Here is an 18,956-nt window from a genome sequence, read left to right as displayed (position 1 = left end):
TGTTTTTTTTTTTTTAATGAAGAGGGTTTTTTTGTTTGTTTTTTGTTGTTGTTGTTGTTTTTTTTTTGCTAAAATTATGCATTATTTTGCAGAAAAGAATCATACTAGTACCAATCTTTATCAAAAGAAAAGTAAAAACACAAAAGATTATAATGCACACAAGGGTATACTGGTGGCTCTACTGACAAAATATTCTCGGTATTTTTACTTTGGCCTGTGAAAGAAAACTCATTATTTGTACAGACCTGAAGGGACAGCAAATGAGCCTGAAAAAGATGCATGCGGAACCAGGAAGCTGCTATGGGTTTCTGTAATTGCAGTTATTAGACATCAAAGCATGTTACTTATCAAAGCATGTTCTCCCTTAACTTATATAATCCAAATGTCACTTCTACAATGAAATAATGATTTTTCTAAACATTATAAGGTTTATCATTGTGCTTACATGTTCATTCCAGGCATCCCCGGGCCACCTAAAGCATTCAGTGGGGGTCTCATTGCACCTCCATAGTTCTGCAATGATAACCAAGGGTCAGACTACCACAAAACAAAAAAACAAAACCAAAGAGGAGGGGGAAAGAAAGGACAGCAGGTTAATGATATCCCTATATAACTGCTGACTGGATAGGCCAATGCAATTCATTCTTTCAGGAGTTTCCATTGTTGACTTAAAAAAATAATATTGTTATCCCCAAGGACAAAGAATTACATGTACTATTCAAATAGAAATATACTACGAATACTTAAAATTGTTACAAGAAGAATTATTTACATATAGAGAAGTCAAGTAAATGGCCAGAGGAACAACTTTTATAATGTATTCAGCTTTCAACTCAAGGAAGCTCATTCAAAATTAGAAATCTGGACTTAGATTCTGAGATTTCTACGTTATAGAATTTAAATAAAATTTCTTTTTGACATTTTGTTAGGGTATCAATAAATTCTGGTAAGAAAGTACACCATATGATATCACTTCACAATAACATACAGCATAAGCATCTCATTTCTCTTCAAATCAATCAATTCAAAATGTGAGCAAGACAAAAATTACTTAATATGATAATGAATGTCACAGCAATGCCAAAAAATGAATTGTCTAATGCCTATGAAATCAGAGCTATGCTGTGATAACATGACAAAAGCCTAACAACTGTACTGTTTTATATGAAAAACTAAACTGTACCTATTTTAATTTAGATGAATACAAGCAGTCTATCATCACAATGTGAGATTCCTAATACACTCTGCGGTCTGTGTTGATTTTTCTTCTTTTTTTTTTTTTAACTTCTTTTTTTATTTTTTAACTTTTTAACTTCTTTTTAACTTCTTTTTAACTTTTTAACTTCTTTTTTTTCTGATATTGCAAAGGAATGGAAAATATTCTTTAAAATGAACAGTACTGACTTAAACATACTGGTTCTGCATTTCAGAAGGTAGAGAGACAAGCAAACAATTTATTTTTAAAAATCTAAGTCGTTGTCTATTTTCCAATAATTATACTAATCTGCTCTAATTGGTGTATACTATATTAACTACAAAATCTACATAACGTAGGCTTATGGGTATTCTCCATGTCAGCCTAATTCGCAAAGCATGTAAATATGATGTCATGAATACATGAGAAAAATCCAACAGTATTCAAAGTATTGGTCCAGTGCTGTTCACATGTTAAGTGACTTAGATATCTAGAATTGATTTAGAACTGGGAGAAGAGGTCCTATGCCCTAAACAGGAACGCCAAATGTATAATTTTCCTCACTAAAAGCATATGTTACAGAGAAGAATACATCCAGAGGCTGAAAACAGAGGTTATTTTCCAGATCTATTCTATGATCCAACAGTGCTATCTGGAGATAGTATTGGCCATAGCTGCTGGACATCAATCACTACTCATTTCTTAAATTTGTGTGCAGCTGACAGATCAATCGGTGTGCATGCTCAGGCAAAAATCAGCCAGATTAACTCGAACTTCTTGTATAACCTAAATTATTGCAGATAATTTTGCCTGAACCACTCCTCTGTCAGAACTGTAGGGCAGGAACTACAAGTAGTCAAAGCAGATGGTTACAGTAACATCATCAGATAGTACTAGTGGATGTGGAAGAGAACACAGGCTAGCTGTAACAAAATAATGGTTCCATATCTATTTTATTTCATTTTCCCATCTTGATCTGGAGGGCTGAGTAATTTGTCCCTTTTGGGCTATCTCCCATCTCTATTTTAGTCTAGGAACCATTTGTGTAGGACAGGGTTAAAGACCATGAAATCCTGAGGACTGGAATACTCCTAATCAAATGTACTTCCAACTCTAATTACTGCTAATTCTACTCAAATGTACTCTTTTGCCCTAAAATAAAAGTGCTTTCATTAAGTCTACTAATACACGCATTTCTTCAGCTGCAGCTATGCTCTCTGTCCTAACTTATTCCTTACTGGTTTTGACTTAAAGTCACCACCACCACTGTTTATCTTGGATTGTTCATAAAAGGACTCCCTAACATCAAGTGGTCAAAATGAGATAAATGACCCTCAACTTTTAAATATTTAAGATAATCTAATTACTTTTTACTTGAATGTATGAGAGACACATTGTAAGCTCACCAGCAACTTTGAAAGACTGGGAGTAAGCAGTCTATCATAGTGTGCACTGTGTACATGGTCCAGTTGGTATAACCAAGGCTTGAAAAAAACTCAACCTAATTCTTTGCAGCTTTTCACAGATTCAAGCATTTGTAACACTGCTTTTAGCTTCATGTTATTTAGTTTGGAACAGTGTAGAATCATAAAACACAAAATGCTGAGATAAGCATTTGTGTATTAGCACATGAAGTGTTTCCCAGGTTTAACTGCCCGTGCAGCAAGGTAGAACAGAGCCTTGCACTCTGGGTACACTAAGGCCAAATTTACAGCACTGTAGCAAGAGAACTTTAAAAGCAGGTTTGAGAGACAAAATTCAGTTTGGTTTTAGAACTATATTCTGAGATGATTCTAAAAGCAATACACAGAATGATCCATTTACAGAAGAAAATTATTTGCAAGTTTAAAGTTGTGTAGATAAACTATGTTTTCCCCATTTTAAGGGGATGTTTAGCAAAAGAAAGAAGAATTTTACAAATGCTGCATTTTAAGAGACAGCAAAAATGAAAAAAAAAAAAATCACTTATAAAAACTGGCATGAGATTTGCCTGCTGTGTGACTCATGGTGCTGCATAAAGTATCCACTCAATCTCATCTGGCAGCACTGCAAAGCTTCTGTTTCTACCTCCCAAACACAAGTGGTAAACAAACTTCAATGCTACACAAGAAACAACAAATTTATTTAATAACAGTTTGTTGGTCACACAACAGACGTTGCGTAGAACCACACAACTGGTTTCTACCAATAGGACCCAAAAGTGTAAAGGCAGTTATGAACAGATTTGAAAGGCAAAGGTATTTAATCATTTAAAATTCAGTTTCTATTCCAAGGAACAAATAAGCCACTAGAGAGGTTATCAAAATTGAGAAGTAAAAATGGTAAGTACGAGAAGAAGATACTGTCAATGGGGTATAAAACACAACTCCTAAATTTTTCCTCACCAAGAATGCTAACAAAACACAAAGTAACCTTTAAGATTAATCTTTCAAATATACATCACAATTGATGTATTTGTCTATCTTAGTTTATTAAATTGTAATGCCAACAAATACTGGTTCTGTACTTATGAGGAAAGCATCAATATACAATTATGAACAGATCAGCACCCTGGAGAAGATGAACTCTTGCAATTCAAGATTGCTTTCCTCTTTGGGATCAAAGCTGGAGAGATGTTTATGATTGATATGTGGCAGAAAAAGAAGCATGAACTCCTAATTTTACATTAAAATGTCTTTGAAACTAACAAATAATCTATCTCCATAGTGGTTAAAGAAAATCTTATCACTTTTCTTTTTGCTACAGTTTGCCTGAGTAGTATTGTAGTACTAAAAGTAGTACTGTGAGATGAACTTCATGAGATGTGAGATGAACTCCTTGATGGCATAATATCTTAGTTTGAGAGAATGAGAAAACACTTCCTTCAAACTCAGACTCCTTACAAATCCTGTCTTTTAAAGTATACACCGGATGTAGGAAAAATGCAACTTTCCTGAAATGAGTTAAATGAGTTAAAGATTTCCTTCTAATTTCAAATCTTTAAAGAGTAACTTTTGAATTTTAGATTTTATAAAGCTGTAAATCAGAATTAATTTTTAGAATTGATAAAATTTATTTTTTAAATGGTATTGTAAGAACAACTCCTAGCACATTCTATCTTCAAACTACGCAACACTGGAATCAATTTAATTAAGTATAAATACAGATCTATCAATAAAAATGGGTATTTATTTGTAGAATGTACCTGTGGTCCTAAAGGAACCATTCCTCTTGGAGGAGTCATTCTCTGCATAGGTCCACCCATGTTTGGATGCCCTGGAAATAAAATTACGTAGTTTAAAAGCTATGTGAAACACCTTCCAAATCAACTTTAATTAATCATTCTATTGGGAGGTGTTCCTGCCTATAGCAGGGTGGTTGGAACTAGGTGGACTTAAAGGTCTTTTCCAACCCAATACATTCTATGACTCTATGACTCCTTCTAAATTAACAACAACAACAAAAAAGCTACAGTAAACTTTGAAACACTGAGCAAAGGATGCCAGCTTGAGAAAATGTTACATTACACGATCCAAATATTTATTTCATTCACCTTGCTGCCGTGTTGGGTCCATCCCGCTAGGCAATAATGGCTGACTTCCTGGGACACCTCCAAGTGCCTGCAGGCATAGAAATCATATTACAAGAATGTAATACACTGAAATGTATGGTAAATAGATAACAGATAATATTTTGTTTTCAATTCCTAGATGCTTCTTCTGAGTCATGAGTAATGCATGAGAGTTAACACTCCTAAACATGCTAACTGAATGTCCTGAATGCCCAACTAAATGTCCTAATTGTCCAACAACCCATCTATGGATTGTATGGACAAACTCCTGCACTTCTTCGGAATTATGGTAAATAATCTCCAAAACAGATCCTCATCCAATTTGCTTCTTTTCTCCAATTCTTCCTTTGCTTTAGCTCACCTGTTCTTTAATGTCAAATCATTGCCTATTTCTTGGTTACATGGCAATTTATTCTAAGTTTATGTTATTACAGTTTTCCCTTTTAATAGTAATTTCAACATCTTCTTTTACGAGGCCCCAATGCGGACACCATGATTTCTTCTAAGAGTGAGCTGTAACTAGGTCAGTTGGTTTCAGCACTCAAAGGGCAAGGCAAAGCAGGGCTGTGATGTGGGAGATCGGTATTTCTACCTGCCACCCCCTTGAGCAGCACTAGCTTATTACTCGTCTACAGGAGATAACAACAGTCACAACACTTGCTCCTATAACTTGCTTTCATGTCTGAAGAAAAAATATAGTGTTACTTCACCTCTTGTCCAAATCAAGTGTGTTTTTATTTTTATGTCCCTCTTACAGTAACTGATTCAAGATTAAGGCTAATTTCTACAATCTCTTCGCTACAGTTAAGTCAGCTAGAATAAATTTTTTATGAAAGGATCTTTGCAGCTGATCCACCAAGTGTCATTTAAAATTCCAAAACAATAATACTTTTTCATTAAAATGTGTCTGGAATGAATAATTCTTGTGCTAAGAAAATAATCTACTCAGGCAGCTTAGGTAACTGCTTACTGAGGGAATGGATAAGCTACTGCTGATCTGAAAATACTGTAGTGGTTTTGGGTACACACAAAAGGGAATTTATCTGTAAATATTTTAAAGTTTATTTCCAAGGAAGGAAGTTCAAAATTAAGATGCACATTATCACCTTAGTTTAGCACCAGGTTAAAAGGTATTCTACTGTAATATTACAGAATAAACACATCATCTGTTAAGTTCTGTAAATTGTTTAAAACTGAGTTTTGCATTTAATTCTGTGGCTTGATTGTCATAAGGACAGTTGTAAGAAGAAGACATAAATACATAGAGAAGCATCAAATACTCCCATAAAGGAGGAACTGGTCATCTCTGCTCAAGATACCAGGCGAATAAGGATGAGCTGCTGCAACATTTGACTGATACTTGGCTCATGTGGTCATTACAATTTCTTGCCAATGCACTAGAGGACTCTTCAACAACACAGAGCTATGCCAGCACAGCATGGGTAATGCCAAGAGCAAATACACTTTCAGGGCTGGACCTTGAAGGGTACGATGGAGACCTGGAAACATCCTGGGGATACTCTGTGGCATGCAGTGTTTACTAATGCTTCTCACCATGGAGCCCAGATCCAGCACATGTACCCCCCCAACATAGGATTGGAAGTGCTGGGAATGTACATTCCATGTCACACCTCCCTGTACAAAATACAAACTTTATGTTGAGGGATGTAGGTATAGGTGTGGTGGAGGTTTAACATCGGAGTAAACTCTGATAAACAACATCAGATAATCTATCTCCTTGTAACCCAAATATTGGCTTTAAAGTATTCATTACTTTCAGTGGTAGCCCTTAAGGTCCCTTAAAAAAGAGCAGTTCTGCTAAGAGCAGTAATTCATGAATGCAGCATAATGTAAATGAACTGCAAGAGCTGTAATTCATGAACATTATCTTGCAATTCTGTGAAAATGCAGTATGCAGACAAAAATGCTTCTGAAATAAAGTTGTGGTTTGGCAGCAATTTCACAGCATTCACAACACCCAGGTTCTACCTGCCATATTTGCACAGTTCAGAAACATAGAAACAAAATAACGGATATCCAACACTGGTGTACTCTTGGCTAGGATGTTACTGAAAGCTGGAAAACTCTGGAAGACATTTTGTACTGCATTACAATACATGTTGTTACATTTAACAAAGTACTCTGGATGCATTTCACTGCACTTGCATTGTCCTTTGATGTCCACATCAGCAGTGTCACACATTTCCCCTGTGAAAATGCAGCTATGTTATAGATCACCAACATTTGATCTAAAGAAATCTTGCAAGCTAAAATGTCCCCAGTTCACTAAAGTTTGGTGTTCAATTTCATGACAATATTGTGCCAATGGCCAAGAAAAGTTTGTTGACATTGTAACTCACAATTAGAGAAGAGCTGAGCTCTGGTAATAACAAAGACAGTCCTGGAAGTCTAGGTTGCACAAAATGATATTCTAGTTTGCCCATCAACCTTTCTAAATCTTGCAAATGACACAGTTCTCCTTAGAGCTCTGTCTCCTTCTCTCTTAACATTTCAATTGCTGACATTCACTTTCTCCTCTTCTAACTGCACTAAGAAAATAGAAATACTATCTCCTTCCAGAACTATCTTTTCACAGATTGGCCCATCTCTGCTGATGAACAACAGCTCATTACTTGTTCCTGTTACGCTAGCACTCATATCCCCCGATAGAGATGAGAAAAAAAGTAGTAATCTGATGCTTTTATAAAGTCTTCAGAGTGCTTGTAAAAGGCACAGAACATTTGACAATAACTGCTTCTCACCAATCATCTCCTGTTTAGTGTGAAGTAAATACATTTCATTGTTACTGTAATACTTTACACATCCAACAAAGAAGAGGAAGGAGTGATGCATTGTGTGTAGACTGAAGCAAAGCAATTCAAAGAGCTATACCTGCATAATGTCTTTAGAAGCTCAGAGAACATAACAGTGATGGAGATACACTGTCTTCAACCTGGGCAGGCAGCAGAGCCTGGCTGAGGTCTCTCTACAAGAGCACTATGTTCTCCCTCTGCAGGGAGACTGAGAGCACAATAAATTTTGAGGTATACACAGTAATTAAACAAAGGAAGGTGAGCCAGTAGTGGCATGATGTGTCTATTAATGGTCAGACAAAATGGAATAGAGAGGGACAGACAGTTTTGTGTGCCAGACATTGACAGCATTCAAGACAAAGCTCCCTGCACCAAGAACTGCAACATGACCTGGATCACAACTGTGCAAGAGATATAAATTCTTACCTGGTTGGGTATTCTTAAAGGTGGCCTTGGACCTCCAGGGTACCGAGGGGACATGAAAGGCTACGAAAAAAGAAATACTGCTAAATAATTCAACTCTGATTGAAAATATCACATTGAGTCACTGGATGTATGGCTTCTGCCACGCTCAGACTTCAGACATCCAGCTTAAATACTTCCACAGAGCATGCAGATCACTGCACAACCTTTAGCAGAGCTAAATAAATTTAGAGATTCTCACTGAACGTGTCTAACAAGATACATTATTTAAAGTTTTCATTACAGTTATTGTGAATGCAGAATATAAACAATTCAATGCTTTAACTGTAAAGAATAAGCCAGTTAGCTCATGTTATCACACATCTAATCTCGTCATTGCAGGAGTGTGAGAGATAACCCTGGAACACAATAGCAAAATGTTCTTGGAAGAGTCAGGAGCCAAGTAACAGCATAATGATTCACAAGTAATTTCCCCTCACTTTTTCATAATAATGTAGTGAAATATCATACAAGACTTCACCTGTGAGGGCACAGATGTGTTCATACCACAAGCTTCTACAACTTTAGTGGTCTGTGTGAGCCGTACCAAATCAATGTATCAACTCCTCTCATCCCTCCACTCACAACCCCATAATCATTACAACTTTTCTTCTGTCAAAACCACAAATACACTAATCCTGTGCTCTAAGCTTCTACTGGCTTTTGGCTTCTTGCGTACTACTTCACAGTCCGGAAATAAAGTCAGTCCCTTAAACTAAGACCATAAATAAATGATAAACAAATGGCACTACAAGAAAATCCACATCTCTACTTATTCCATCTCAAAGTGTGACAGTAATCTAGAAGTCTAAGAAGCAGGGAGATTAGCAGGAAAAAGGCACAAACATCTGACTAAACAGATGATGAAGAGGATCATTTTGGCATGCAGAAGTAACTGTAACTCTAGAAGAAAATGAGGAGCTAAAAGTGTATGCTTTTGACTGTGAAAACAGGGACAGAAATGACTAATTCCTTCAAGAGCTGGAGAAAAAGTATTTATATAAGGTATCTTCTCAAATCTTCCAATAATACACTAGCTTATTCTCTCCTATGCCTAAATTGTCAGGCACTTGGAAAGCAGAAACTTTCTTTCATAACAAGAGCTTGTTTCTGTTCATGACCCAGCTAGTCGTCATCAGAGAGAAGAGAGGGATGAAAGACCGAAGTTGCATGGCACTACCCAGGAGCAATTTCTTCTGACAAATGAGTTACTGAACAAACTCAGTCCCAGGGGTCTCTTGGATAAGAAACTAATACACCTAAACAAGAATTACCCAGTCAGCTTTAGCTAATGACCACATGCAAGTCATACAAACCCCGTGTTCAACATAATTTCACAAATGAATGGCATCTTTGAGTTGTCATCAGCTGTGCTGTGTTATAAAATACAATGCCAGTGATCATCATATCACTAATGAATGCAATTATAGTAGCAAGACTAGCAGAATAGTTGTAATTGCTGCTAATAATTACCAATGGTATTTCTCCTATGACCTGTAGGAAAAAAGTCAACTGAACCATTCATGTTGGGATCAGATGAAAATTCTAACAATCTTCTACACAAACAGGCTTGAAATAGACACCAGAAAGTGATTTTAAATACAGATAGTTTACCAATTGGAGAAGAAAGCTTAAATGACAATTGTGAAAAGTTTGCATCAATAAAAAAGACACTTGAAATGTGCTAAAGAGAAGGTTTCTTTGTGCATTCTACCTGTTGGGGAAGAAACAGAAAAAACTGCTCTGCTTGTAGTGAAAGCTGTAAACACAAGGATCCTTGAAAAACAGAAAATGTGTCATGAAATTAGAGTTTCAACAATTTCCTTACAGGTGAACCAATTGCATTCTGTGATGTGAAGAATTTTAGTGACTGTGTCACATTTGGCTCACTCTGTATATTCAGAGAATGATATCTCATTTACAGTTTATTAATATTTACAAAATGGAAATCAGAAGCATCTCGCACATCAATGTAAAATCACATGATCAATATTAGTGTATAATAATGTATTTGTTAATCACAGAACAACTTCTCTGTTCCAGATTTCCTTTAAGGCCGGAGGGACCTGCTTGTTCCCTGTCTTACCAACAGGTTTACTTTCCTGTTCACTGTATACAAATATCTAAAAAATCATTTTTTGTATAGAACCTGAATTTTATAACATGTGCTAAAACAGATATTAAGTGAAAACTTTACTTTGCACAACATGACTCACAGTCATTAATGCATGACAATTAGAATCCTCATACTTTGGTTTGCTGCATCCCTGAGGTCAGTAGCTGTTTCAGATATTCCAGATATTTGAGTTAGTCTGCACACATAGATCTCAAGTCTATTTAATAAAAATCACACAGATTACACATAAGATTTTTCTCTGAATTAATATAATGAATACCCATATGAGCCTCTTTGATACAACTCTGTCTTACAGGAAGTTTTATTTGCTGTAAATATTAATGCATGTATGTATTTCTCTTAAGTATATTTGTGGAAATGTTTAGACCTCCTCCCATTCTTTAAGTATCTGAATTTAAGAATAGCAATGAAATTTCAGACAATTTTTATAGTCCTTGATTTTTCATGGATATGAGCACAGTACACAAAGAACATTATATTCCATGGGCAGGGAAATAAATAAAAACTGGTAAGTACAAATAATATTTTGGCGAATGTAAGTCCCAAAGAAGTATCATGTAAGATTGCAGAAAATGGTGAAATATTAATAGACAATTCTAAAATATCTTACACTGTTTCAGATGAGAATTTAGTATTAAAAGCTACCAGAAAAATTATAAAATTCACCAAAAGAAAAAATAAACTAATTTTTGTATTAGTTGTTAACCTTTGTCCACTCCATAATTAATGTCATGTTTACCAATAAAGAGTTCTACCAAGACATATCAAGACATGAAAGAAATTCTGCCAAATGCTTTATGGAAAAATAATAAAAGATGAACAGCTATTCACTACATTAGGAGCAAATTTTTAAAGTCTGACATGCTCAAGACATCACTAAGACATTCTGAAAGACAAGAAATCAAGCAGCAGGCATTTGTTGTCATATGTAGTATTTTGCTACATTTTTTTGTAATTAGGAGAAACAGTTGACACTTAGTCTCTTGTCTCGTTCTGTTCTATTGTTCGGACCTGTTCGTTTCTCAAAGTTAGCAGCATTCTCTTTCTTTGCTAGCTCTTTGATTGTCTTTCTTCAAAGATATTGCAGCGTATATATCCATATATATAGGTAATGAGCCCAATGCATGTGCACTGATTTGAAAACAGTGACCACAGATTTAAATTGGTCAATGTGATGCTTTCTTTTGAAGACAAATACAATTTATGTTGCACTAACTTTAGCTTCTTTAGCTTCCTACCTGATGGTAGGAAGGGCCAAAAGACATTACCTCTTAGAGCCCTCCCTATGCAGAAGGATGCAGAAACATAAGGAATCTCACAGCCAGATCTTATGTAATATAAGAAAAACCTTGAGCAGTGTATTAGAACATATAACCTCTTAAGAAGCTGATCTGCCTGGGGAAAAAGGATATTACTAGAGTGGTTCAATTCAACAGTAATTTCCAGATTCTGGAATGGCTCAATTGTTTCCAGTAACTAGTGCTGCCTCCAAGTCACTTGAGTCCACAACAGAGATATTACACTGAGTACAAGGAGGTACAAACAATGCCTTCACACATTACCCAAAGCTACAATTAACTTCTCAAACAGTTCAGGAACTGGCACACAACTTCAGCAACGTACTAAGAAAAGCAACGGCAACAACAACAACAGCCCAGCCCAACCCAAAAGAAAATAAAATGCAAGGCAGGTATGTCTGATCTAAGCAACAACTGAGAAGACAGCCCTTGATGGAGGTGCCGCCAGCACTGGAAATGTGTCACACAAGTTATAATACCAGAAGAGTAAGGCTAATGTTTTTAGAAATCAACTTATTGATTTCTACTGATTGATATCTGCAAACACCAGTATATTGTAACTAGTGCATTCAGGTACAAAATTTATTAATTTGGTATCACAATATCACTTTGCAGACTATTGTCAAGTAGCTAAGACCAAAGGCATAGAAAAAGAAAATTCTACTAAACTGAGTGAAAACAAAATATGATAGGAGAAACGTTTCATTCAATCACCACAAGAAATACATTCATCAACTTAAAGGAAATGCTAAAAAAGAAGAGAGAATAACATTTTTTAACTTGCATAAGTGCATAAGTGTGTGTGAATGTACAGTGTAAAGATCTTGTAAAACACAAGGGGATCAACAGATAATAGATGTCTAGCAGGGAAGTTTACTGATGTTGAAGCTTCAGTCAGTAATTCTCACGGTCCACATTATTGTTCTGATATTTGGAAAAAATGATTTCATAAAAAAATGTCCACAGGGAAGCTGATGACATAAGAGCACAGAAGCTAGCATGTTTCTGGGCCAGTTATACAATTTTCACTCTTGTTTTTTTTTTCGTTGTTTAGGTGACCTTATAATATGATGCATTCAGTTTACTTGTACTTAAGACTAGTGGAATAAACAAAGTTAAAAGATTAAACCTCAATAAGCAGCACAGGTTTCAATAAATTTACTTTTCTTTAAATTTACCTCCCTTCCCAACATGGCTAAACCATCAACAACTGTGTATTGTTTCACATAAATTACAAATTACTCAAGAATACACATTCAAATAACCTCAATATTGCTTATATTTCAATTCCTATTCCTTGCTTAATGAGTTTGAATGTACTGTATGTATTAGAATAAATCCAAGTATTGCAACATTACATGATATCCCATATCTTGTAATACTGCATAGTAAAATTTTGTGTGACAAACAAATGTACACTAGGAAAAACAAGTAAATGCAGTTCAAAAAGAATTACAGCAGTTCCTAGGCATGAGCAATGATGGGGCGGTGTGCATCAGCTAACAGTAGAAATACCAAGGAGCAAAATGACAGCAAAGAAGACAAAAGCTGTTTCTTGGAGGAGAATAAAATGGAATGTGCAGTGCTTGAACAGGAGAACTTTTAAAATTAGGCTAGCTTAAAATAAAAACACTCCTGTAGATTCACATTAACATCTTCCTAACTTGGTGTATCAAAACGTTTGTTTCAACACGAGAAATATGCAGATGTCTGGTCAAAAGGATAAAAGGTGCATTTTTAGGGTACATCACCCACCCGTTTCAAATAAATGCATTTAAGTCAACCAGAGGAAGAGGAGCAGCAGTTTAACCAGAGGAGGAGTAGTTAAACTAGTCTCAGCTATCCCAGTTACCTCTCTGAGTAACTGCTGCTGAGCAAGATGTGTGACATCATCAGGAATGGGATGCACTGGATGCACTCAGTGATTAAGCCACTGAAGATGTTACCTGGCCAGTGACAGCATGGTGTGGACAAGGTGAGTGAGGAATGACTATCCCTACTGAGACCTCATGAACAGGGAAGTTCTCGTGATTCCTGGGTACTTCAACACCATGCCAGCCAGGCCTGACCACCTCCCACGTGAGCAGTGTCTGCTTGGCTGGCTGGGCCTGCCAGAGGCTGTGGGCATAGGCCCCAGCAGGTTGCTAATGGATGGTGGGAAGGAGAGGACATGTTTCTAACCACAGCTACATCCAGATCTAGAAGAGGATGCCTGTGCCCTGCTCTTGCTGCACTCGTTATGGCTTAGGAGAGCAGAGGGATGGGTTCTGCTTGCATTAAGACCTGAAGGCAGAGCTCTGCAAGGGTTGCCAAGGCCACCCCTTACATGCACACTTCCAAAAGCGAACAAAAACTTCTTATTAGCATGCTGTTTATTTATCTGTGCCATCAAATTTAGTAGAGTTTCCTTAGATTGTTAGTCTCAGCATCCCAAGAGGCTGCTGATATTTCCAACTAGAGAATGCCTCGTTATCAGATAAGAAGAGCACACTACAAATTTAAGAATACAAGTTGAAACACAATTTTTAGCACTTGGTATAAAAGGACATAAATTACTTAATTAGTTTGCATAACTCAGTCACTGTAATCAGCACAAACTCTAAATTGTACTTATCACTGGAAGCTGAAATGGAACCACAGCCTTTGTGCCCATGCTCTGATGAATTGTTTTAAATTAACTGCACTTCTACACTTGAAGAGCAGGTATGCTAAGAGGGTCCAAATTACTGGCATCATGATTTTAAATTAGGTATGAATTCTCATAAAGACCAAATCTCTTTACTTAGTAAGTTGAAGCTCTAAATCTTTGTTCTCTGCTCTTCCACTCAAAAAACAAAAAAAAACACCAAAAAACAAAAAAATAAAAAAACCAAAATAAAATAAAAAATCAACTATGAAATTACACATTGTGTCTCTAAAAATAGGATTCATATTCTTTTTTTTTTTTGGCCAAATTCCATTTCTGTTGAAAATGAAAAGTATCATTTAAGTTTTTAGAGTTTAAATGGTATCAAATAAGGCTTGATGATTCTGTTTACTTTTTAAATTATATGATTGGTAAAGAAGGATGATTAGGAAGTAACATTTTAATATATCTTCTTAGGACTCCCATATTTTGTAGAATAAGTTGGTTAGAGGTACTTTACAACTTCCATTGCTGTAACGGTTTCTGTTATGAAATATGTGGTTTTGTATTTAAAGAATACAGTGATAAACCATTAAATATGTGTGAATGGAATGTATCCAAGTTACTTTCCAATTTGTATATTTTAATTTAGTTTCCTCTGCATTTTTTGTGGACCTCATTGGCAATCACAGTCACCATAGTGGGTAAGACACTCATAATTAACACATTTTAATTCCAACTAGGACTATTACTAAATTAGCCCTTAAAATGACACTCTTGTGCTGGCACAGTCTGCTGACAAGCATGAACACATTAACTGATCCTCCAACAAGTTATTATTCAGTACTTAACAGAAATTATTTTCCTATTCAATTGCATTTTGCTGTTAATTTTACAAAACCTCTAGTCCTCCTTTGCCCCCCAAAAGGCTGACACAGTGTCAGAGGTCTTTTTATTCTGCTGAAGTATTTTAGATCTAAAATTGGGTTACACACTGTGTATCTTGTATACTACAAGTAAAAATCAAAAGATTTTTTTAATCTACACTACTTCAGTTAAAAGTGTATAAACTCAGCAAAAGACAGGATGAAGACGGCAAAAGATGTAGGCATTTTCTGATGTTGAAAATCATTTTCCTGATCAAGTTCTTCTATATACGTCAGATAAAAATCCCTGTAAAAATCCTTCCTGTGTTTATAGTTTTCTAAGGGCAGCATGACATAGTCTGACAACCTACAAATGGCAATAATAAGACCTCTATGTTTCCACATTTAAGTTTCTAAAAGCCATAACCAGAACAATACTTGCATTTAAACAAAATGAATGCATCATTCCCAGCCAAGAAGTACAGCACTTATTCTACCATATGAAAGAATACCGCAATATTTTGAATATATATAATTTGCATAGTCTACATAGAAAAAAGAGAATCAAAACCTAAAAAAAAAAAAAAAAAAAAAAAATCCTTCTGTTCTTAGCTAAACATTTCTCTATGATCTGAACAGCAGGACCTGTCTCCTAGCCAGGTTATTCCCCCAGAAATTACTGAGAAAATAAATAACACTCATTTTGTTGATAGATGATCTTTAGGAAATGTACTGTTAATACATCTGCCTCACTTTGTGAAGAATACAATCATTTTTTGCTCACAAAAACTGAACAAGTGAGAGAGAAAGAAGATAAATTATGCATATGATATATAAAGGAAAATTAGAAAGAAATATATCTTAAAAGATACATTTGCCATCTGCATTTTAAACCATGTTTACAGTTTTTACTTCAGTTTTTATTAAATAAAAATACTACAAAAGTAAAATATTTTGAATCTGATTTAAGCTGAAAGTGACAGGTCAAGTACCATCTTTTTAAAACAAATAAACCGTGCATTTACAATTCAGACATCCACAAAGCTCACAAAGCTTGAGATTTCACTTAAGTTCGGTGAGCCTGCTTGTCACCCCTAACTATGAATTACAGTCAACTTTTTAGAACAGTTTTGAAAATGAGAAGGAGAGTTTATTACTCCCACTGTTATTTCTTTGTAAATACACTGTTTGAAACTAAAGGCATTACCTTCCTCTAAGAGCTCTGGTCTAAACCCAGGCTCATACAAAGAGTGACAAGCAGAATGGAACAACATCAGCAGGAAGATGCACGACACATAAATGTGAACCCCTCCCCTTTTCATACACTTCAAGCAGCAATTAGAGCATCAGTTTGGATGGACAGCCAACACACTTTCATTTTTGACATTTACTTTGAGAACAGGAACGTGAATGTTCAAGATCAAGATGCTAGAAGTCCAGAGCAGACCTCTGAGAAAATAACTTACGCCGAACTCTCTCCCTTCCCTCCCTAATGCATGGCTAGCACTGGGTCTGCTTAAACTATGCGTGTGAATGGGGAGGAGGGAAAGTGTGGGCCCAAAGCTTATTTAGCTACTCAAGCTGAGCAGTTTTAATTTGTTCTAGCAATTACAAGCAGCAAAACCATTACCACAACTGCAGGATGGAATTATCAAAACCAGCAGATGTCAGACACCTTTATCTTTTTAGAAGTTGGCTTTCTTTCTATAATACAGAGAAAGCAAGTGAAAAAAAAGGAACACATCTGAACTACCCTGAGACCTTCTTAGATGCTAATCCCCTCCCACATAGTCTAGGAGGTCAAATTAATTTTTAAATTATTTTAAGATGTAACGTGATACTGGCAAGGGCAAAAATGCACATACTCCTATTCCGCAAAGAAGCAGACATACTCATAAATTTCATGCAGTGGCGTGGGAGGATGCATTTACAAACAACCCAGACTGCAGATACAAGAAATCTTTTTTCACCAACTTCATTTATATAGATTCGTAGAAAAAAAATCCCTTAAAAATGTGCTTTCCTATTTTCAAAGCTTGTCAAGGCCTAGCAAGCCTGCTAGCCTTACTCACAAGCTATATTTGCAGCTCTGAAGATGAGTCATTGGCTTGCAGTAATGTTTTGTAGTCCATGTCGCTTCCCATACTTCTTCACTCTATCCGCCCTTCTCAGGGATGGTGCTTTAACTTTTCACTTCTTCACCTGCAGTTGTCTCACTTATTCCAAAGGAATTGAGGTGGGGTATGAACATGCAGCAAACAGAGCTAACTTTAGTCATGATAAATTTCATTTATAATTATGTGTACATTTTCATTACAAAATGCTTCACAGCCTTAGAAACTTCAGGTTTCTTTCTGCAGTCTTAATAACAAAGAACTCCTTGCTTTACTAATCAAAAATAAAGGTCTGCGTGTGTCATATATAGCTTCATTTATGTCATTCACCAGGAAGCAGAAAATCAGAATTTAGAAATATGGAAAAGCTGATTGGCTCAGTCTTTCACCAGAAGCCAATACTGAGGCATTGAGGAGATTCCAAACTACCATCCATAAATTACTGTCTGTGAACAAGCTTATAACTGCTCTCAGAAAGACAGGCAAAAAAAGTGGGGAAAACATGAGGACCAGCAGTGAAAGATAAGTGACTAAGCAGAATATTAAGTAAGTGAGGCTGTCTGTAGGAAAATTCAGAGGGGGGGAAGATAAAAAAAATGGTAGTCCCTGCAAAATCAGGAAATTATACGAGGACTACGGAGAAGGCAATAGCTGAAACAGTGGGATTTAAAGAGAAACAGGACATTTTAAAATCCATGTAGATGCTCATTATGGATCTGATCAGTCTGAGAGGCATCTGTGTGTTTTAGTTCTCACCATGTAATTGAGCAGCACAAATTTGGAATCTTCATTCCTTGCAAAAACAATGACCCACTGGTGAACAATTCACAGAAACAACAGAGCCACTCCAACGTGGCTTTGAAGGCACACAGGAGAATTTCTCCTTCCTCATCTTCCTTGCTGCTGGATGCACACCCAAATTAGCAGTCTAGGAGGATACTACGCATGCCTGAAGGGCCAGCACAGAGGACAATGTACTCAGACACCCCAGGCAGAAAATGCTAAATGTCTGCAAAGGCTGAGAAGACTTGTAAGGGGACAGTCAGAGCTCCCAGCTGCCTTTCAGTCAGAACCATCATTATTCAGCTGAAGAGACCTTGCTGGCCACCAATTTTTAAAAAGGAGCAGATGTTTCACAGCCTTACACAAAGGTTTAAAAAAAAGCCAAAACATTTTATCTTTTCATATAAATAATCCATTATTTATGTTTTAAAAAGCGAAGAAGTGTGTGCTATCTACTTTCAAGCCAACATTTTTTTTGTTGTTGTTGTTATTTTCACTACTTCCATTTCATATAAACTCATTAAACTCATTTTTAGGCAGCAAATAATAATGCAAGTCAGAAAGAGAAATGGAAAAGTTCTTATGCTCACGTGCCCTACTGCAACATGCTCTCCAAAAGCATTAGGTCAGCTCTACCACAGCAAAAGAAGGCTAAAAATAACATTTTAGGACATATATTAAGATAAAATGAGGATGAACAATTGCCACTAGATGGCACGACAGCCCTACATCACTTCAGTGGGTTGGGTTTCTGGTGTTTTTTTTTTTATATAAGAGTAATATGTAACATTTGTTTTTCAAATATGGTGTCGGCACATTCTTTCCATGCCTATCCAAGTATATCTGATGATCAAAAAATTGGCAAATGAAGCAAACTACATAACAATTCCTTCAGATGTATGTGCAGTGGAAATAGGTTTTATGGATGCAAAGAAGTAATGCATTCAAAAAAAACTTACATAAGAAGTTATAGTTAGTGGTAAAATTCTTTAACTTCTTTAAAACTATCAAATTTAAAAGTGAACTGTGAATTATCAAACAATCTATTTCCTACATTTCTCAGCTGGCATTTTAGTTACTTATTCAGCCATGCCTTTCAGGTGAGTGAAGTA

The 18,956-nt window shown here is 36.0% G+C and overlaps 1 protein-coding gene across 2 annotated transcripts in view; it reads right to left on the bottom strand.

The window, feature by feature from the left end:
• The window catches only part of SSBP2 (single stranded DNA binding protein 2), a 169,539-nt gene that overhangs the window by 36,654 nt on the left and 113,929 nt on the right, over positions 1-18,956 (bottom strand). For both annotated transcript variants that reach the window (XM_031603398.2, XM_090130608.1), the window contains 4 exons: positions 7,985-8,044; positions 4,728-4,794; positions 4,380-4,450; positions 446-513 (listed from right to left, as the gene is read on the bottom strand). In XM_031603398.2, coding sequence (XP_031459258.1) covers positions 446-513; positions 4,380-4,450; positions 4,728-4,794; positions 7,985-8,044 — 266 coding nt within the window. The remainder of the gene's footprint in view (positions 1-445; positions 514-4,379; positions 4,451-4,727; positions 4,795-7,984; positions 8,045-18,956) is intronic.

This window comes from Phasianus colchicus, chromosome Z, assembly GCF_987193195.1.
Source record: "Phasianus colchicus chromosome Z, bPhaCol1.hap1.1, whole genome shotgun sequence".
Taxonomy (NCBI): domain Eukaryota; kingdom Metazoa; phylum Chordata; class Aves; order Galliformes; family Phasianidae; genus Phasianus; species Phasianus colchicus.
The sequence above is the reverse complement of the archived record's forward strand: the minus strand, read 5'-3'. Positions and strand labels throughout refer to the sequence as shown.